We start from the raw sequence: 22,133 nt of genomic DNA on the forward strand, positions 1-22,133 counted from the left end.
CTTTTGGTGCCTTATTTCTTTGTGATTATGTCTGACCATGTGGATTTATGCAACTTGTGAATGAGATGTGATGTGAATAGCGAGGCTTTATAAGGAAAATGTGATATGCATTGGGATTTGTAATGACGTTGTATGCCGATTTTTGATGATGATACTGCTTACCCTGTGACTTCTTTTTTTATTTACTTTTTCATGTAATTATTATTTTTTAAATTTTTTAATTTACTTTTATTGGTAGGGTTTGTTTCAGTTCCGTCTTTTTTGTCGTTTCGAGCTTTTTCACTTGGATGGTACATCTTGTATCCTGAGTAATATTATTGTTTGTACTAAAAAAAACATTAAAAAGAGAATTACAAAAAAAGAGAGATCCACAATTAGCAGCTGCACTATCAGTGATGTTGACACATTAATGTATCACTAATTATAATGCAGCAATTTGTTATATATGACCCTGAAATAAGCCGTTTTGCAAAATGAGTACTTGTACTGTTTGTACTTTAAGTATATTTTGATGCTAATACTTGTGTACTATTATTTAAGTAAGATTTTGCAGGACTTTTAATTGTAACATAGTATTTCCACATTGTGGTATTGCTATTTTAAACATCTAGAGTCTTTTGAATCACTTCTTTAAACTGATCTGTTCAAAAAAGCCTTTAATTAATTTCAGCATACTGTTTATTTTATGTCTTTTGTGATTATTTTTATTGTTTTTATCTTGTGTTGTCAGCAGCTATTGTACTTTTCGTATTACTCTTAGTATTTGATTTGCTGTACCTCAGTGCAATCTATACAGCAATTAGTTGCCAACTTTGCTTATCTGCTTCAGAGATGGTACTTTATCTTTATTGTTCTTTGTATTTTTGTAAATTTACCTCATTTTATTTGCTTGAATCCTGCATTGTTTTAAATCCAAGCTCAACCATGTAAAGCATTTTGTAACTTTGTTTTGAAGTGCTTTAAAAATAAAGTTCATTATGTTTTTTGTTAATCACTGTACTCCACTTAAGTGTAACTGTCTGAGGTACTTGTACTGTACTTGAGTATTTCCATTGCATGCTGTTTTCAGAGGCAAGTAATCTAATATGGCGGCTATAGTAACTAGTTACAGTTGCTAATTACGGGATACATACAAAACATTTAACTGCTGCAAATTAAAACAGTTTGAATGGTCTTTTTGCCGTTTTGAGTATTTTGAAATTGTTATGTTGCTGCTTTCATGTAAGAGACCTTAATACTCAGTCTAACTGGAAAGATGTACGATGTAAAAGTTAAAATAGAAATGAGTCATAATGTTGCACAATCTTGGGTTTGATTTCACCGATTGGGCACATGGCTGGCAATCAAAGGCCCATTCTTCCTGTTTTTCAGCAGGTATTTGCTCAGACAATACACATACTTCACTGTTATGGAGGCCGGTGCAACATTAATATTTTACTACATCTATAGAGAGCACCACAATTAAACATATTACCATTCAAAGCCTTTAGCTCTTGATTAAAGAGTGTTTGAAGCAGTTGTGCTTATGTCAGTTTTTTTAAATGTTCCCCAGTCAAACGTCTTAGTTTTGCTTTTTGTATATAACTTTTTTGGGGCCGGAATAACAGACAACTCCACAACCTCGCTCTCAGGACAGTAAGATCTCTACTGTACCTTTCATTTACTTTCAAGCTCACGACAAAATCCAGCAGGGTTAAGAAAATGTTGCATTTAATGAAGACAAATTTTCATAGTTCCACTGGCAAATATAACAAAGCAACAGTCTCAGATACAGACGAGTGAGTGAAAGTCGTCAGAGTTACAGTACAAAACCTATCAAACATACACTGTACACATTCGTATCATTACGGTGTGACTAGTGACACATAAAGACTCCATGTTGATCCCATCAGGTCCTTATTTAGTCATAAGATTATGCTATTACGATTTACAGAGTCAAGATAAATAGTCCACTGTTTCACAGAAGATTATATTTAAAACGTCCGTCTCAAACAACAGATGTGAAGAGTTTTCTTTTTGCTTGTGTATTAGTGCTGTGTAAAGTAAATAGCTCCAGGTTTCTAAAATAATGAGACTAAAATTCCTGCTCGAACACGTTAACGTGGGACGAAATGTACAACATGTACAAGTTTAAAAGAAGGTGTGATGATATGGACTTTAACCACCAGCATCTGATCACACGTCCGGTGCCGGTCCAGGTCGGCGCATCCGACTTTATCACTGTCAAAACATTTTTGTCCTGTGTTGGTGACATCACACAAATCAACGGCGTCTGAAGGCGCGAGATATTCTCCAAGCGTTGGGCTCCTCGTAGCGGTTGTACAAAGGCTCGAGCCGCTGTTGTTTCTTCTGCTTGCTGAGGCGCGTGGGGTCGGACACTTTGAAGAAGGCGGGCGAAAACTCCACCAGCCAGCGAGGGTCGATGGTCGTCACCTCTCGCATGTACTCCTTGGTGGTCAGCACCAACTCGTGGTACACAACCCTGAAAGATAAGAGAGGCACAAGGCTGGTTTTAGATTTGGGAATTAAAGGGACAGTTTGGAAGACAAATAACACACACAGCACGGTACAGATATACATATCTGAGAGTTACAAAGTCGTGGCTCAGCCTTCCTCTGGTCACCAAAGTCAAGACTCACCATTAGCATGTTTACTAAAGCCTAGTTCACATTACACAATTTTCACCGCGATTTTGACGTCACAGAGGATCTTGAGAGCCACCTTGGGTCGGAGGTGAGTCGGCAGATAGTCTGCCATGAGGAGTCCTCGTGTGAACAAGCTTACGAGCAAGTCGCCCCCTCGTCTGTGACTGGGACCGGATATCTGGCATGCTAGGAAACTGGAGAAGTCTGACACGACTGACAAAGAGCATCAGCCAATGAGAGGTGGGATACGTCCCACGTCAGCACGCAGGAGGAGGGAAGAAATGTGAGGAGGACAAGTTGGCAAGCAACAACAACAATGGTGGCGTCCACAGGATCACGGGGGAGCGCGTTGGGTTTGGACCCAGGCCCTGGAGGCAGATCCGATTCAACACTGGTAAGAAAATCCATGCCTTTACGATGTGTCGTCTCCAAGTATGGTGACGTCACCGCGTTATCTGAGGCTCTGTCAGCGAGGGCTCAGTGGAGAAATCTTGTGGTGTGCACACACAGGTCTTAACGCGGTTGGCGAGACTCCCGCTGACAGAAACACACATCGCCAGGTATGAACACTCAAAAGATTACGATAGTCTCTGTGACGCGAAATCAGGGTGAAAATCGTGTAATGTGAACCAGACTGTGAACTCTCCCAAACAAGTGCAGAATATATACTCATATACACTACACATACTCATACACACAAATGTACCTCATACAACCCCACTTTAAAAAATCCAAACTATTCCTCTAACTATCATAAAAGTACATTTATTTCTTGTCTGACTGATGAAAGGTTGAACAGAGGTGTCGTACCACTCAGGCTGGCGGTTGAACAGAGCACTGGAGGGGTGGATGTACACGACTTGCTGGTCTATCAGGGTGCGGTAGCCCTCCTGAGGATCCTTCTTGGCTGCATTCCTGAAGAAGCCACTGCAGATGGCTTTCTGGACTCGTACTGTGGCTTTGCCACAAGACACCACGTCCAGTTTATGTCTGAAGAGAAGAGCGCATGTTGGAGATTCATGAGAAACGAGAGAAATTACAGTTTCAGATTGGTTGGCTGCATGTGTTGTGGCAGGGCTGTAAAGAGCAACATACGTCATCTGTGCTACACAAAATCAGTCTGTGCAAGAAGTAAAATATTACATTCATTTTAAAGATAATGGAAACGACTTTTTAAACTCCCCAAAACACAGACTTTAAACGATTTCGAACTACAATAAACTTACCTGATACTTATATACATGTGCTACAATTTTGTGGCCCGTGCTACAAAACTTTCAGCCTTCTCAGCTTAAGTGCTATATGCGAAAAAAGTTAACATACAGCCCTCAGATCTGACACTCCTACCTGTCCATGATACCCAGCATCTGTTTGCGGATGTCCTGAGCTCTGCGCAGGGAGCGGGCCTGGATGAAGTTCTCGTAGCACCAGGGGTTGGAGAACTTGTTGTTCTTCCAGGAGTTGTAGACGGCCAGCAGCGTCAGATGATCTCCCTCAGGCTGGTGAAACTTTGCCTTCTTCTGGTCGGCCAGGGCCTGCTTGTCCTTTAACACGAGGAGGAAAAGAAATCAAGGAATGAGAACAAAAATTAATCATCAAGGCACTGGAGAAAATAAAGATCAAATGATGTGTGGGGAAATTCAAAACTGGCTGGACAGAGTTTTGGGCATACCTTTGGCCTGTAGAAAACGTTCTGCACAGACAGCATTGACACGATAGTGAGCATCTCTTCACTGCAGTCCAGATGGACGGACATGATTAACATCTTACACAACATGGGCTCCAGAGGAAACTCAGCCATCTACAGGACGGACACAAAGAGAGGAAACGATAAAAATAACTGGAGCAATGCTAAAACAAAAAAGAGGGAAGTGAAGAGCATAACAGAAAAACAAAGCGACCACACACTGATACATAATTACGTTAATGAAACTAGGAAGTGCATGAATGTGATTTAATTTATTCTCTTCATCTTCGCAGCGGAAAGAAGTAAAAATATTCCTCACCCTCCTCCCCAGACGTGTGAGTAAGCCTTCATCATCCAGAGCTCCCAGAGTGTAGAGCTGCTCCATGGCTGTGATCAGAGTCTCCATGGGAGGAGCGTCCATGAAGTCGAAAGACAGGAGGTCATTGATGCCCATGGCCTGGTGGAGGAAACAGAAGTATAAGATGAAAGACAATACCATCTGCTTATCCTGGCTCCGGCAGCAGGCCGAGCAAAGCACCTCATACGTCCCTCTCCCCAGCACAGAGTGACAGTTTACCTTCAGAGACAGCACAGTGCTGGCCAAGTTGGTTCTCTGGATCTCAGGCACGTTGGTCGTCAGCATCTCGTCTCTGTAGGCTCTCTCAGTGTAGAGTCTGTAACACTTCCCTGGACCTGTTCTGCCAGCTCGACCCGCCCTCTGCTTGGCCTGGGCCTGAAAGTGAAAACCAATATTTGGAAACAAGTCAGCGAGCTAGCTGATGCTTCAGTAACACTTGCTGAAATATCACAAAGCATTTCGTCTTTTTCTCAAGCAATATCAAGCACATAATAAAAATACACTACCTGTGAGATGGGAGTCACCACCAGCTGGTCAATGCCGGTCTTTGAGTTGTACACTTTCTGCTTGACAAAACCAGGATCCACGACATAGTAGATTCCATCGATGGTCAGAGAGGTCTCTGCAATGTTTGTGGCGATGACAACCTAGGAGAAAAACATTATATGTTATTACACATTTGCTTAAAAAGTGCACCGGTGGCATGTTGCAGCTCCTGCTTGTTTTCTTATGACTGAAGAGATGACTGATAGATGTAGGCACCTTTCTGCTGCCTGGCGGTGCAGGGTCAAAGATCCTGGTCTGCATCTCACTGGGCAGGGCCGAGTAAACTGGCAGAATAATCAGCTCAGGAACATCAGGCCCCAGTGACTTCATCCTCTCATACAGGATCTCACAAGCCGTGTCGATCTCTTCCTGTCCAGTCAGAAACACCAGGATGTCACCTGGACAGAGAATAAAGAGAGACGGATTTAAACGTGGACTGATGTTTAGGTCTGCTGGTGAGAAGAACATGTGTGTTTTGAAGTGTTAAAATCATACCTGGAGGTTCGGTCAGATGAATCTGCATGACTGTGATGAGACTAGCATCCAGGTAGTCTGTCTCAGGCTCTTTGGTGTAAAGAACCTCCACTGGATACGTTCTTCCTGGGATGGTGAAGATGGGAGCTTCGTAGAAATACTGGGAGAACTTCACGGCGTCCAGCGTGGCCGACGTCACAATCAGCTTCATGTCTGTGCGTTTCTGTACAGTCTGAGATAGACACAAAAACACTCAGCATCTCTTACTTTCCTGCCTTAAGTAAACCCAACCCAAAGCCTCCGCTCATCTCTCTTACCTTCTTGAGTAGACCAAAGAGAACATCAGTGTGGATGGTTCTCTCGTGAGCTTCGTCCAACATGATGATGGCGTACTGGCCCAATTCAGAGTCGATCAGACACTCTCTCAACAACATACCGTCCGTCATGTACTTGATCACCGTCTCAGGGCTGGTGCAGTCCTCAAAACGGATGGTGTAACCCACCTAGAGCAAAAAGTATTTACGTTATCCTTCTGGAGATTAGGCTAATATAAATGTTGGGATTTTACCATCATCATCCAACCAAACTAGTCGGACAACTGCTGGTGTTACTTTCATACAGCCATGTGTCCACCAAAGTGTTTTTTCAAAGCATTGTTCCAGCTAAAAACAACAGTTGTTGTTCAGCACATCTTGTACATGTACGTGATGGTTGGTCTTTGCTGTATTTGTCCCGCTCCTCCTCCACTTCAGCAACATTTCACCCAAAGTTAAATATATTTCAACTCTCGTTTTTTTAATGTGAAAAACATAAATATTCGCAGAGGACATCCAGTGTCGGATTTATCGTTAGAGCTTTATTTTACAAAGTCTCTAAAAACACACGGCAAATCAAGACTGGATTACAAAGCCTCTGAACGGAACATGATCGAACTGGAGCCCTCGTTGGAACGGCACAATTGTCAGCTTCTGGACAAAAAGAAATAAGGGTGCTTTCATATTAGGTGCGATTGATTCGGACAGCGCCCGAGTACGATTGCCACCCCTCTCCATTCCCCTCAGCTTTCACATTAGTATGTTTTATACCCTAGTACATTTGCAACATCATCTGCGTGACATATTTGTTCTGCTACAGTGTAGAAAACGGCACCACAGACAGACACTGCTGCCCCAGGGACCATCATTTGTGGAGGCAGAGAGGCAATACTCTGCCCCTGGCTGGAGCTTCAACTGCAGGTCGAAAGCACCATTGAAGCTGGATTTGAGTCTGTCTGCAGCGGGTTGTGCTGCTGTCTGATATAAAGGTATCGTTATTAAACTGAGACCGTTTCATAACTGCTTAAAAACTCCTTGTAGTCGCAATAAATAGCAGTACATGTCTGTGTTTTGGTACAGTTGATGCTGACACCTGATGTGTACTGTACAAAGGTGCACATGAACCGTACTGAAGGCCACTTTTTTCAAGCGGACTCAGGTAGGGATAGATGGACTGTGCCTGGGTACAGTGCAGTGTTCACAAACTGGACTTTGGGCTCAACGGTACTCAGATCTGCACCCTGATCCCTTAAGTGAAAGCCCACCCATGTTTCTTGCACACAACAGTCCAGAGAATAATTAACGTTAGTGACATTAGGTTGTATATGACATTGTTGATCCCAGGGTTAACTTTTATAGCGTCCAGTATGTCAAATTTTTCTCATCAGTTTTGTTCGACCCTCAGTGGTGAGCTGGGAAAGCAGTGTCTTTCAAATAACGTCACATTAGACATCACCGTTAATTGTTACTTGCCCATTCGTACAACAGTGCGAGGCCCACCACTTGCCCCAACACAGAATTCACTTGCTTCAGGCTAGTGTTAATGTTAAGCTCTGTATGAAAATGCTTTTGGTGGACATGCAGCACCACCACATAAGAGTAAATCTAGAGATGACGTGCAGGTGTCATCATCAACAACTGGGAAGACAGTAAAGGATGAAGCACTCACCTCTTGTCCCAGACAGCAACCATACTCCTCAGAGACTCTCTTAGCCACGGACATGGCGGCCACACGACGGGGCTGCGTGCAGCCAATCTTCCCCCTGGTGGTGTAACCTGCCTCCGCCAGGTACTGAGTGATCTGTGTGGTCTTACCGGAACCCGTCTCTCCAATCACAATCAGGATCTGGTTGTCATGAACAGCCTGTGACGGTTAACACAGAGAGCAAATGTTACAAACTGGAGCTTCAGTGGCAGCCATTCCCTCCTCTGCATTTTACATTTGTTGGTAAAGAAAAAAGTTAACATGAGAAAAAAAGTAATGATACTACAGGCGATTCAACCCTCTGCACTGTGGCATTAATACTGTATTTTTTCTTAAGCCAAATTTCTGTAGGGTTGTTTGAGATCATACTTCAGCAGCACCAGAGAAAAGTGAATTAAACAAAATTGAAGCAGTCTGGTCATTTGCATTTAGCAGATGTTTCCATTCACCACGTCTCAAAGCGTAAATGTTCTTAAGCATCAACATCTGCTTGTTAAAAGGATAATTACATTTTCAACCAAACCCAATCAGAACCAATTATGAACTCCCATGTCAATTAAACCAAAATCTGTGAAAGGTCTCCCTTTGGGTTTTTGTTTTCAAACTGTGACGAACCTGAATGAGCTGCTCCTTCAGCTTGTAGATGGGCAGGCTCTCCCTCTGCTCCAGGATGGAGAGCTGGGTCTTCTTTCCGTAAGAGGCCTTGTTGCCTCCAAAAGCGTGCTTCTTCCACTCTGGGATGTCATTGGGCATCATGCCAATGCCTCTCATGTTAGCAGCAATCTGCCTACCATCAACTGTAAAAAGGGGAGAAGTGTGCTCGATAATGAAGGACTGTGTTTAACTCCAGGGTTATATTGGATATATTGGCAACTGGCTGAGTCTACCCCCGTTTGATTTTTGGGGGGAGATTTATGTTTTTTTTTATTTAGCTAATTTAATGATGTGTCTTCTTGAGAATTCAACTCAGTAAATAATTAACCTGTAAAGTGCAATTCAAAGTGTGCACCAATAGGAACCAGCAGTTGGAACTGGGACATGTTATGCATGTTCTTGTTGCAATGATTTCCAGTGAGTCTTTCACAAAACGGCTCCAACTAAATGACAGTGAAACGGAAGTTAGAGCGTCTTTAGCTTCTGTACCGAGACATATATCCCAGTGAAATTAAATATTTGAGGGATTTAAATCAAGTCTTTTGCATCTGAACTGCTAAAACTGCCATCTTGTTTTTACGAGGATGAGCGTATTGCGCTCTAACTACCAATAGATAGCTTAAAAAGTGTCTAGGATTGAGGTCAACGGGACTAATTTAAGGCAGAATGAAGTATAAGGTTAATTAAACCCTAAATGAAATGTCCTCATGTAAGGACACAGGGTCGCAGGAGGTTAAGGCCCAAAGTCACACATATTTAAGAGCAGGGTTGCTTGAGTGACAGGCTGTCTGCGATAGTATCCTTGGCTTCTAAGTCAGATCCACCCCAACTCCTCCAGCCTCTTGTCCAAATATGGTCACTTGTGGCTCCAAAAAAACAAACAAAAAAAGATGGCAAAGGCTGGAATGCCAAACTCAAGACTTCAAAACAGCAGTCCACACACCAAAGTGTGACATAACAGTAGCTATTATTTATACAATCTATGCCACAAACCTCTCTTACTGTTAGATCATGAAAAGTGTTGCCCACTGATATCCAAACATACATCTCTTCCTATTGCTCCATTAGCTTGTATACCCCACAAACAGCAAGTGCAATTTTATATGACCGGTGTGGCTAGCTAGACGCCAAGAGTCTTACTTCATTCATCAGATGAATATTTGTACACACCCCTGAGTGCATGATGAGTCATCAAACGTTTGAAATCGTTTTAGAGAAAGAGAGAAGACAAGGATTTTGATGTTAAAAACAAAAAGTTTTTTAACATATATTCGGCATGTGCCAAAACCGTATGTGCAGCTGTGCACCCTGATCATCTAAGGGTGCTTTCAGACCTAGAGTCGTCTCCTTTGGTCTGAATCAGGGACTCATGTTGTTCCAAAGTTGTATAATTGCCTAGAGTTGGTTCGTGTTCTCATGGCAGCATTTACAAGCGGACCAGATCAAATGCCTTGTGTGAGAAAGCTGCTCTTGATTGGCCAGAATTTCCATGTGGGAAAAATCCAGGAAGTAAAGCAAACGTTGAAGAAGAGTACACTTGCAAGATAAATGTGACACTTTCTAATGTCACAATGGAGGGACAACTACGCAGGTTGATTTTAGCGCTGCTCATCGTGGACTATATTGCTGTCATTGTTCATTTTAGTCAAAGCATACAGTTTGAAAACGAGGCGCGGCTCCAACTAGAAAACAATGTTTTGATGCATTGGATGTGCTGAATGTGCATATTAAGGCAGTACAGGAGGAGGTGCACATTAATAATCCTCCAGGACTGTAACATGCTCATGTTTAACCCAAACAATGTGTCATGTGACTGCAGTTGCTTCACATCCAGGTCGGAACACCTTCTCACCACAAACGAACCGCACCAGAGTTCATTTGTAACCGGACTGAGACCACCTCTTCAAGAAGGTCTTGGTCTGGTTGTTTTGGTGCGCTCCTGAGTGTGACTGCTGTGTTCACACCTGCCCAAACGAACCGCACTGAGGGGGCAAACAAACTTGAGTTCAATTGGACCAAACCAAACAGAGCAGGTGTGCGTGCTACAAACTTGTGCGAATATATTGGCAACTGATGGCTGTTAGCTGACACTTGCAAGTTGGAAATTCTAACATATCGCCCAACAGTATTTACCACTTCAATTAAAATCTCATCACATCAGTAGCTACGTCACTGCCAGATCTGCACGGTTATGGCAGGATAAAGCCCGCCCTTGGAAACTGTCTCGACCACCTGGGGCCATGGATGGGATACAAACACACTGAACCATAGCAAGACTATTCCATCCATCCGGCCAGATACAGGGCTGCAGGAAGCCAGATAACCATCTCCAGTTCTGGCAAGCCTGAGGGGGGCTGCCTGCCATCATGGAACAAGTCTCATGTCTGACTCAGACTGCGCTGTGGTTTTGATAAAGAGAAGCAAACATGCAGATTGTATTCCAAAATGGATTCAGATATTTAAAGCTTTACTGCCAAAAGCAAAGATAAAACTCAAATACAGGTTTAAATCAAATCTGAAGACAGAGGATAAGATGATCAGTATGCAAATTTCTAGCTGGCAGATGTTTTTTATCGCATACACAGGGATTTGATAAATTGTACTTCAGCGTCAACATCTGTGACTTAGAAATTACTTAATGAGCACATCTAATGGATTTCTTACCGTCTGGCAGCGGGTCGACCCAGTGTTTATTCAGCCCCATGGGGATAGAGTCCATCTCTGCCTCTCGAGCAGCCTGCTTCAGCTCTCGTCTCTCCTTAGCCAGAGCGCTCTGCATCATGGCTGCTTGAGACAGAGAGCCATCTGGATTCTACGGGCAGAGGGAAACACAGGGCAGTGCTGCTTAAGTGTGTATTTTATTACGCTATGGATGCTCTGCATATGTACACCCACCGAAAATGTGTGCTAAACAGCTCCTAAGTCAATTAGATAAACAATTTTTTTCCCCCCAGACTAGAATATCATCCCCAAATCATGAGTTGATGCTGACAGATCAGATGATGTCTGACATTTAAGCCTGGTTTCCATCAAACACTTTCAGTATGGTACCACTGGAACCAACAGTAACCCTTCAGACATGGTACCTAGACCCTTCTGTTTCCACCACAAACAGTCCTCTTAAATGTGGGCGGGGTTGTTGTCACTCACAGCTCCGTCCAGCACTCGCTGTATTTCCTCCTTTATCAGTCTGCACCTGGTTTATCGTCCACAGAACGAGGCTGCACGCCGACATTTTCAGAACAAAATAGAACAGGCTGCAGTGAGAGTCTCTCTCCATGGGATATTTAAAAATAGCAGGTTTGTGCATTTAGTCCTTCTCAGGCAAGCTCAGGGGTTTAGTGTTGCTGTAGCCCACAGGAACAATGCTCTGTGACGTTTTTTTTTTCCTCCAAGTGAGGATCAGAATATATGCTGCTCACATGATCTGGTCGGAATTAATCTATTTTTTAACGCTCGAAGATCCACTAATTACTGAAAGAGTACGCCATCCAAGAGAGATAATAAAAACTGTAATCATGGTCAAATTGTCACAGTGAAATTTAAGGTGTGTTGATGGATTCACATCATCACCTCATGCATTGAGTAACATTACAAGTTAACGTTCCGCCTTAAAAGTTGCCGGCAGTCGGCCCAGTGAATTAAGTTATTTTTTCTCAGACTGCAGCTGCTGTGAGAGGCAGCAAAACATCCTTTCATTTTATAGTTACAGTTTACTAATAAAACTCTCCACAGTATGAACAGTGGTTACATGAGCCTCAAAACCAGACACAACTCAGCCCTGAGCAGAGTGACCGTCCTCTACTGACCAATCAGACTGCAGTGTTCACAGCTCCACCTTTTAGTACCAGATCTGTGTGCTAGGTACCCCAACAGAGGGGGGACCAAACATGGGGACGGTACGGAACGGTTCCATTGGTGCCATCCACAACTTTTCACAGTGGATACGGAAAATAAGTGCACCGAACTGAACTGAAACATACAGCTCAGTGGAAGCAGGGCTTTAACTGTCAAAAGCAAGTCTAAACTTAACTGCATTGTAGTCTAGTGTCTAAGGAGGCGACAAGGGCAAACACGCTACAAAGGCCCAAAACATTTCCATTGGGAGCAACCTGCTGCTGCATCAGAAACAATGCCGATTCAAACACAAATACAACAATGAAAACATGAACAGAAAAAGCTGCATATCCAGTCAACACGACAGATGTCCTCCAAGCCTCTACGGGGAGCACCAAGAGGAACAGCTTGAGCTTCTACACAAGAGGGACACCAGATGGGAGAGTGTGTATGTTCTTAAAACCGGAAGGAAAGTGTAGTAAAGAGGCGACATGAAAAGGTACGAATTCTTTTTCACATTTGGCCTTTTTCTTTTAGATTATAAAAAAGCAACAGATATACGTAACTACTGCTGGTGCTCTCTCTTAAATGAAAACGTTTTTCTGTTGCATTTGTTTTCAGGGTTTGTGTATGTTTAACTTTCCATTGCTTCTCTATTTGCAGCATGTTTGGCGTTAATTTGTTTTAATAAACAGACTAAATGAAGTTTCCACTGTATTTCGGGGGATTTTCCAACTTGTTTTCTGAGATGCCATTGCTTTTGAAGCTGCAGCACGTTTCTCCTGATGAAAACGTTTTGTCTGTTGTAGCACATTTGCCCTCGTCACCGGACTCCTCTGTGCATTTAGCAAGATATGTGACAACATGTTCAGATATAATACCGTACCTTGACAATCTTGACAGGACTCATGTCCATGCTTTGTTTGGTGTGTCCCCTCAGGAACGGAGGCTCCTCTTCAACCAGCTCGATTTCCAAATCTTCATCTGAATGAACAAAAGAACAAGATTAATCAGCGAGCAGTCCACTCCAAGACATATTCTATAAAGCAAGACACACGACTGAGAGTCTGCAGCCATGATAACATCCCTAAAAATCAGTATTTCCTTAAGATGTTGTAAAAGACAACTCTTTAATCTCTCAGAGTTTGCCCTTAGCTATTTCAGTATTCCCTTAGGTGTTGCTAGAAGGTCCTCAGTAATTATTTCCCCCAGGAAATGTTTAAAGTTAAATAATCTGTGGAACATAAGACAGCAGCTGAATTAGTGGTGATTGAAGAGGAGAAGATACCAAGACACATTTTTCGGGAAAGGAAAAACCCACTGGACACTGGGAGCAATGTGCAGCTTGTTAGACAGTACAGATACTTCCTTATTTCGTTTTCCCATTACTTCATCATTCACAGCAAGACTTCTCGCATTGATTTTGTCCATTACTTCTTGCCACATCTGCTTGTCCGTACTTGATATGGCTGGGGTGAATTTACTTTGGATTATGTGCTCATGGTTTTCATATTCTTATGTCTACATTCTTCTGTCCAGTTTGGCTTTCTTTTTCTTTTTGTATTCTGTTTGTTGTCCACTTTGGAGAAGCCTGCCAACACTGACAATAGTGCTGTCAAGTAACATTAAAGGATGATGATGTGAGTGAAGCGTAGCCATGGCAACTGAAGTGCGCATGTGCTGGATTATGACAGTAACTACCGTGAAAGCCTTGGTCTTAACACTTCATGCAATGCTCCCAAGTGAACCTCAAAGCTTGGGTAAATATTTTGCATAAGGGACATGGAAGTGGGTGCTGATGTTTAGAAGGTATAATGTTCACCTGCTAACTTTTGCTAATTAGCAATAGACAGGAAAGTCGAGGCTGATGGGAATATGAGTAGTTTTGCTGGGCGGTATGGCCTAAAATCAATATTATTTTTGGGGGGGTGCAGCGAGGATATGATATCGCGGTATCGTCTTCTCTCTCTCTTTTTTTTTTTTTACACCTTAAATAAAACAATTTAAAAAGCCATACAAGTCTAGGACGGAAACTATTTATCGTCAGAAGTAAAACGGTTGCTAATCGATCTATTTTTGTTTTCCATTATCCATTATCTATTATTATAAAACGTTTGTATAAACGTATGTATAAACGTTAGAGGGAAGAGGGAGGGCCAGCGGGTCCCGGGCCCCCTTCTCTTGACTGGTCGGCCAGGCCACCTACATCACGTAGCGAGGGAGGTGCGTGAGGCACGCAGGCCGCCAGGCCCCATTCTGCCGCCATAGCTGGAGCACTGCGGTATGACGGTAACCACAAAAGCAGTACCGCGGCTCATGTTTACTGCGGTAAGTTACCGTCACCGCGAATACCACCCAGCCCTAGTCGAAACCCAAAACTTTGACATGTTGGTGTTGCTATATTTATAGTAAAGGAATCACCAAAGTTATTCTAATTCATCCCTGGGGTAACATACATGTCTGCGCCAAATTTCATGGAAATCCATCCATTAGTTTTGGATATATTTCAGTCTGAACCAATTTGTTGGAGAGACAATGAGGCAGCAAAAAGAAAAGATCACATAATAAGTTTATATGTAAATGTATTTGCTGATTCAAATATTTGAAGAGAATTAAACTGTGACAACAATTATTTTTATAAGCTTTTTTTTGGTTTTACAACTTTAAACACACTTAAACAGCGTTTTCTGAAGACATGGGGAACCCTGCGTGTGTGTGTAAAGTACTGTTTTATTAAACTGGTTCTGTGATAGGTGGAAAATAATTTCTTACCCTCTTCATCATCAACTTTAGGAAGAATCCCTGTCTCGTCATCAAAATCGGGGAACTCTTCTTTGGACAAGACGTTGGCAGCAATCATCTAAGGGCGGACAAAGAGTGTCAGCGTGTGAGAAAATAAGCCCACAGAAGGGATTCAGTGTTTTCCTCAGAGATTTAAGCAACTTATTCAACCATAACTCTGCAGGAATCCACAATGTGCAGACTGACCTGTTTGATCTCCCACTTCTCAGGGTCAGAGATTTTGGTGAGCCTCTTGCGCTCCAAGGTGTCGTCCTGCTCCAGCTCAGGAGCGTGGCCCAGGTTCAGGTTGCTTGGCCTGTCGGGGTTCCTCATGGAGATCTCCTCTCCTCCGTCCGGGCCTACGTTCCTCCTCCTGTTGGGGTTCAGGTCTTCTCCGGTCTCCTGATCCACATCCTGGCAAAGAGAGAAGGGAAAAATTAAACGGTTTACATGCTGACAATTCAGGGGATAACAGTTTACCCTGAGAGGAGATCCCATGATGATAAAAGAGTATATACTCTCCAAATATCTCGTGGGAAATTCAGAGCAGCTTAATCACTAATTTAGTTGATAATGACTCACTGGCTCGAACAATTACCTGCTCTGATATAACAGGAATATCAGGTTAAATTAAAAACACACAAACACACACACACATACAATTTAAAATCAATTAAGCACAAATGCTGCTGTCAAGACCTTAATTTTCCAACCTGAGACACTCACACACACACAAATCAATTAATTAAATCTAATTTAGATTACCTTCACAGAAACCAGTTTATAAAGTCGTCGTTTGCTCTTCTTACCTTCATACTGAGGCTGGTCTTAGAGCCCGTAAATGAGAGCACCTTGATCTTCACTCTTTGGCCTTTGCTGACGACATCGGCCACGTTGGCCACACGGCCCTCTCTACGCAGCTCAGAAATGTGGACCAAACCCTCCCATCGTTTCCTGCATAAAGAGAACGACAACATGGATGACTTCAGCTGCAGAATAACACACTGAAAAATGCAGCTCGTTCCTGGTAACTTGTGTTCCATGTTTACACCACTAAAGCTGGGTACAGCTCACATTTGAACCGCTACGGGTAGCTGCAAATATTTCATTTTTGAACAAGCTGAACAAGGTTACATGGTATACTTAAATGCAATTCTGCTCCTCCACTCTTTTCTAATTACACAGAGCTCAACCTCTGTCTCTGTCTGTCTGCTCCTCTAGTTTTGATACCAGGCTGTTACTAAAATCATATAGAAAAGAAAATAGACCAGGCGTGAAAACTATAGCAGCAGACTGACGCTGCAGCGATAGCTTTGGCTTGCTGGGAACTGACGGAGCAGTCGCAGAGCTCCACGGTTGGCTTCCCGGTTTCAGGGTGCTTCTGCGTCCTGGCTGAAGAGGAACCCAGTGGCTGTGCGGAGCTCCGTTACTGGCCCTGGAGCTCTGCGACTGGCTCCAAGGATTTGCGGGGCTTCGCTGCACTTCCATCTCTTGTCTAAACCCAGCATTCTCAATCTGTGACATTTGGCACAGATGGATTTAACATGAATCCGTACTTGTATGAGTTCTGCACCCAGCCCTATTCAACCCAATTTAATTTACAGACTTGATGTTTTTGACTGGGACAAAAAGACAGCATTTAATTAGTAACCATCTTTTCCCATCATCACGCTGCTACAAGTTACCTCTCACAGGCTTTCAGATTAAGTTGACATACATTGATGTTGCATAATCGCACCACATGATTAAATTGCAGCTGGATTCATATCTGCTGACTGAAGCAGTCTCTCTCCGTACTGGACCAATTTGACAAATCGTTGTCTATATTATTCACTTAGACAAAAAAACATGGCTCAGGTTATAAAATACCAAAGTTTCCCTTTAATACTGACCTTAACCCCTCCAGCTGAACAAAGCATCCAAACTGCATGATACTGGTGACTTTGCCGTTGTAGATGTCACCAACAGAAGGTTCCTCTGGTGGTGGGCGGTCCACATGTTTGTCCTTCCAGCGGTCAGAGTCTCTGTCTTGGTCTTTTCTAGGGCTCGGGGAGCGTTCAGACCAGCGAGAGGATTTGTCTCTTCTTTTACCACGATCCCTGTCTCTATCTCTATCTCTGTCTCCGTCCCTGTGTCGATCCCGGTCTCTGGAGCGAGACCTGGACCTGGAGCGAGAACGATGCCGTCTCTTCCTGTCTTTCTCGCGATCTCTGTCTCGGTCTCGGTCTCGGTCTCGATCTCTGTGTCTGTCTCTTTCTCTGCTTCTGCTGCGACTCCGGCTGTGGCGCCTGCTCTTCTCCGACCTACAAGAGTGCGACAAGTACAGCAAAGTAAATATCACAAGCAAATGTTCACACATGTAATAAAAAAGTTGAACTGACACAATAAACTTAATGATAGCAGTGCATAGTTGCTGGTTATGGTACAAAGATAACAACGCTTACATGTAAAATTTCTATTTCAGGATCACAAATAAAAATGTGACCAGTGTCTTTGATCGTCTTACCTGCTCTTGCTGCTTTTGGAGTCTGTTCCACTCACACTGGGCATAAACATCTCCAGCTCTTTCATGGCATCAGCTGCTACTTTCACATCATCTTCATCTAGTAGCCTCTGAGATCAAATCAAACAAACAAAACAATTACCATCACAACACTTCTCTACTGCTTTGTGCTGCAGGCACGTTGGTCCCAACAGGTGCATCACTCCCATTTCATTGTGACTCCCATTAAAAACAGCTCTACTCAACATCAGCCTGCTTTATTCACCAAACATTTTAAGCCATCTCAGCTTCATGAGTGTGGCGTGTAGGGTTCTTTCCTGTTACCTTATTTACACATCATATATCAGCGTAGACACTAGCAGGACAATATTCCCTCTCATCTAATTGAGACACACAGTACAAGGCGTAATCAAGAGCACAGTGGTGGTAAATCAGCAAGCATTTTGTGTCCAAAGGCAGGCATCCCACCCAGCAGCTGAGGGATCACTTATCACAGATTGTCAGTGGGTGTGTTTCGAGCAGGCACCAATCATAGACAATCAAATTAAGTCCTCTCATTCCGTTTAACCCCAGGCAGCAGCAGTTAAAATTGACAAAGTGATTAGGAGGAGGAGAGTCAAGGCCAGGTTCTCCCGTGAGAAAAATATGCTTGTGCAGGATGTGAAGTGATGCGACGCGCAAATTCACAGCAGTTCAAAATGACTATACCCCACAGCAGGTAAACGATACACATGGTCTCTTTAATGTCTAAATTTACAGCATCTAATTTCTCTAGGGATTTCTCAATTAAAGAAATAACAAAGGACGGAGCAATGCTGTAATTGCAGTCAGTTTCTCCAAGTTGGAATTCCTTCAGTTTTCACTGTTCAGGAGGTTTAACAGGAGCCGAATTATCCGCACAGGCCTCTCAAAGAATGATGTACACCAAAAAATATTGGACAATTTCTATAATCAGGCTTCCACCTCAACATCTGCGTCGCCCATTTTCCTTTTCAAAGTTTCTTCCATTTGGTCTGTTTTTATAGATGATAACTTTTGCATGGGAAGTGGCGTATGCCTCTTTCAGGCCTAATATTGTGTGTATGCAATGTTTAAAAATATGAACCCAGGCGAACCAGTAAAAACACTGACTAGCACTTTAACATTCAAAATCAGTGTTTCTCCAATGCTGTTTGGCTTGCCGTGGTGTACACCGCCAGCAATCTGAGATTTCATACTTAAACACAACTCAATAACTCATGTGTGTATCCTGTGTCTGACTATGTTTCTGGTGTTTGGGGTTTCCGAGAAGTTGTAACACTGAGCATCATGGAGCGATTTGATCTTTTATGAGAGTCCATAAAGAGACTAGCTCCTTTTACACTGCCAGATTTTCCACGAATGTTGGGCCGTTTTGCCGGCAAGCTGCGAGCGTTTAGACACACAGAGCTGGATTGGCGAGTTGATCTGAGGTGCCCAATTTTCCGCCTCGTAGGGTAGACATATTGGTGGAACCTTTTTAGTTTAAACAGACTGAGGCGGCCTTCCGCAATGGGAGGGGCTGTTGAAGACTTATGGGAGGAGCTGTTGATGACGCCACATGTGCGACCCACTGGCGGTGGATAAACAGGAAACAGCTGAAAGCAGAAATTAGCGAGCAGCTAGTAGCAAGAGGGAAACACAAACCTGACAGACACTGTAAAGATGAGCAACTGGGAAGACAAGGAATTGCGCGCCCTCCTTGCCCTCGCAAACAAAGAGGCCATTAACCGTCAGATGACGGGGACGGTGAAGAGCAGGCCGACTTACGAGAGAATCGCCAAAGGACTAACCAGCCGCGGCTTCTCTCCCACGTCACTGTTTACGTCACACGCTGAACTACATGTTTTGTTACTTACTCACGCCCCCCATTGCCCTGAAAAAGGCACATTCTCTATAAACAAAATTAGGTAGGTGGCATTTTGCCGCACCCCCAGATTTTGTTTTTATACTGCCAATGCTGAAAAAAGACTGACTGGGCTTTCCTGCAAATTTGGACAATTCCTATCTGAAAAGGGCTAGAGATATAGGATGAAACCCTTCAAATGTAAGACATAAATGTTAAATGCTCTGCCTTTGGAATAAACTTGTGAAGATGTCTAATCAGAGACTCATTAAAAAGATAAAGATGACAGACTTTGTTTGCTGTGTAACATAGGTGAAATAGAGAGTAAGATTCATCTTTTTGTTTTACTGTTCTGCATATGAAGACACAAGGGCTGTACTTTTCAGTAAAATGACCTCCACTAATGTTGATTTCTTTTTGTTGGATGACCATGAAGTTTTGGGTTATGTTTCAGGAGGGAAACCTTTTTTGTGGCAGAATTTGTTTGACTGGCCTGAGACAGAAGGTAAAGTATTTTGTTTGAGGACTTATCAGTAAGATAACGTGCTATGGATTCATCACGGCAACAATATTGTAATGGCATCTTGTAAACTAATGAGGGTTGGGCACATGTTTGTGGTCATGACACATAATAAATTAAACTTAAATAGAAATCAAAACAGGGAGTTAAAGTCACGTACCTTTGGTGCTGGATCATTTGCTCTACACAGCGCAGGAAACATCTCCTTCAGCCTCTCCTTTTCTGACTTCGGCTTGACCAAAGCCTCAGAGGCTGAAAATGGACAATTATTCATTAATTGTAGTTTTGATTACTCCTGAAAAAGATAAGTATGTGTACACACCCACTGGCCTTGTGCAAGGGAACTACAGATATGAGGGCAGCAATACAGACAACACACAAGCATGTCTCTTATGGTAAGAGATGCTTTTTGGCTCTGAGACCAACCAAAGCATTACCAAATCATATGGTTAATCATTTCAATGCTATTATAAAATGTTACCCTATGTGGCAGAGAAACTATTACCTACACTGAATATTTGATTATGTGTTTTTGTAGTGGCCAATAAAATATGATGGCTAACATATTAACGTCACTTAAGTGGGATTGTGGCTGTTAACAGTATGTTTAATAGCAGTATATTAGTGCTTTGGCAGATCAACAGTTACAATAACTTACCTTTACTCGTTGATGCCTTGGACGGAGGTCGCATAGTCTGAATGAGTCTGAGTAAATTACTGATGAGAGAATCCTAAAATGAAAACACATTAGTTAGCAAGTAAGTTACTGTTAGCTAGCTGTTTACGTTAGCTAGCTACATTACCTTATCACTAATGATGAAGTGTTTAGCGCTGAACTTACTGTGAATTCAGCTCCATTTTGGAGCAAAAGCGCTTTGAATCCATCAAATGTCGGTTGTTTTTCAGCGAGGTTGATGACAAATTCAGCTGTGAAACAATAAAACGACAAATTACTAGTGAAAAGGACATTGGGGCAAAGTTAGCTAAGTCCTGCTAGCTTATTTTACGTTGGAAAACGTTGAAAAGTATCGCGAAGCATTTATTCTCGCAATATTAAGATGCTTCCACTTGTAACGTTAATTAAAGTATATAATCTAGAGGGGAAACTAGCAGAGTACAGACAACTCTGTGGCTCGCTAACAACAGCTAGCTAGTTAGCATAAGCTAGCGAGTTAGCCGGGATTCTTCGTTAAGAGCGGCTGTTCTCGGCCTCAAATCACTCACCTAAATCTTTGTCACTTATTCCCAGATGGTTGTCGAGCTCCGTGCACACCTTGGACACCAGAGACAAATATTCAAGCTGCGAGAGCTCGTCAACTCCAATGTCTGCCATTCTTCACGAGTTCTGTTTTGTTCAGAGTAGGACGACGACGGTAGACATGTTGGATGTGGGCAACTTCAACTTCCGCTTTTACGTCAAGTACGTGAGGGTGGACGGTCTTGCCCAAAGTCGGCGCAAGATGGCGCTAAAATGACTAAGTATGAGTGTACAATGCCACCACTGCTGGTGTCTCCACATGTAGGGTGTTTACAATGAAATATTAATTTATTATTTATGTTAAGACGGAAAAATGTGTATATTATCAAATTAAAAGCTGAGGTATGTCAGTTTAACCCAAAGTGAAATAAAGACAAACCCTGTGTATTATCTCCTCAGGGACGGTTCTTTACTTATCAGGGGTGGCTGGGGTGTGGCTTTTTTGTTTGTTTTCTCCCCAAAGCTACAAATATTTTCCCTTGAGCCTCCCTGACGCTCCATGACCCTCGCTTAATCATAAATTAGTTATTCAATTTTAAAACGTAACCTTTGATTTAAAAGTTAAAAGCTGAAGACAAAATCCTGGAGTTGAAAAAAAGCTTGTTTGTTTTCTTAAACAAATTTTAAATAAGATGTAGAATAAAGTGATACTGATGACGTATCACTATCTTAAATTCAGATTTGGTTGTGTAGTCTTTCTGACGGAAGTGTCCATCGCACATAATGAGTCCAAGGACGGTCGTAAATTTGAAAATCCGACAATTATTTCTGTTTTTACAGTTTCTGGCTATGATAAATGATGTATTTTTGCCAGTTTTAAAAAGAAAACATACCTCCCAAACCTGTCCTCAGGTTTAGAGGGCATGTTTTCTTTAACAAGTGGTGGTAAAATAAATACAAAATACAACCATTTAACTTTGTGTGCCCCTCCCCTTAGCCGAAATGAAAAACATATGTCCCTCCCCAGTGTTTCAAAATAATTTGACA

At 42.6% G+C, this 22,133-nt stretch overlaps 1 protein-coding gene across 1 annotated transcript; it reads right to left on the minus strand.

Moving 5' to 3' along the window:
* Positions 1-1,693: 1,693 nt before the first annotated feature.
* On the minus strand, positions 1,694-21,301 carry LOC125881324 (ATP-dependent RNA helicase DHX8). Its single transcript, XM_049564434.1, has 23 exons — positions 21,113-21,301; positions 20,730-20,815; positions 20,547-20,619; positions 20,049-20,140; positions 17,508-17,614; positions 16,894-17,304; positions 15,811-15,955; positions 15,209-15,415; positions 14,993-15,080; positions 13,107-13,204; positions 11,048-11,195; positions 8,345-8,526; positions 7,694-7,888; positions 6,028-6,213; positions 5,732-5,942; positions 5,453-5,634; positions 5,197-5,337; positions 4,910-5,065; positions 4,652-4,789; positions 4,318-4,446; positions 3,993-4,189; positions 3,456-3,635; positions 1,694-2,482 (listed from the first exon to the last, which is right to left on the minus strand). Exons 1-23 carry the CDS (start codon positions 21,219-21,221, stop codon positions 2,263-2,265), a joined length of 3,681 nt encoding a protein of 1,226 aa, XP_049420391.1. The 5' UTR covers positions 21,222-21,301; the 3' UTR covers positions 1,694-2,262.
* Positions 21,302-22,133: the final 832 nt, after the last annotated feature.

The sequence above is a fragment of the Epinephelus fuscoguttatus genome, linkage group LG20 (genome assembly GCF_011397635.1).
Source record: "Epinephelus fuscoguttatus linkage group LG20, E.fuscoguttatus.final_Chr_v1".
In the NCBI taxonomy this organism is placed as follows: domain Eukaryota; kingdom Metazoa; phylum Chordata; class Actinopteri; order Perciformes; family Serranidae; genus Epinephelus; species Epinephelus fuscoguttatus.

Bases quoted from the DNA above. Each gene is read 5' to 3' on its own strand.
- LOC125881324 (XM_049564434.1), bottom strand. From the start codon at position 21,221: ATGGCAGACATTGGAGTTGACGAGCTCTCGCAGCTTGAATATTTGTCT. The intron at 15,416-15,810 runs GTAAGAAGAGCA...TCTCTTTGCCAG, and splicing joins AGACCAGCCTCAGTATGAAG to GATGTGGATCAGGAGACCGG. The intron at 5,943-6,027 runs GTAAGAGAGATG...TGTCTATCTCAG, and splicing joins TCTTTGGTCTACTCAAGAAG to ACTGTACAGAAACGCACAGA.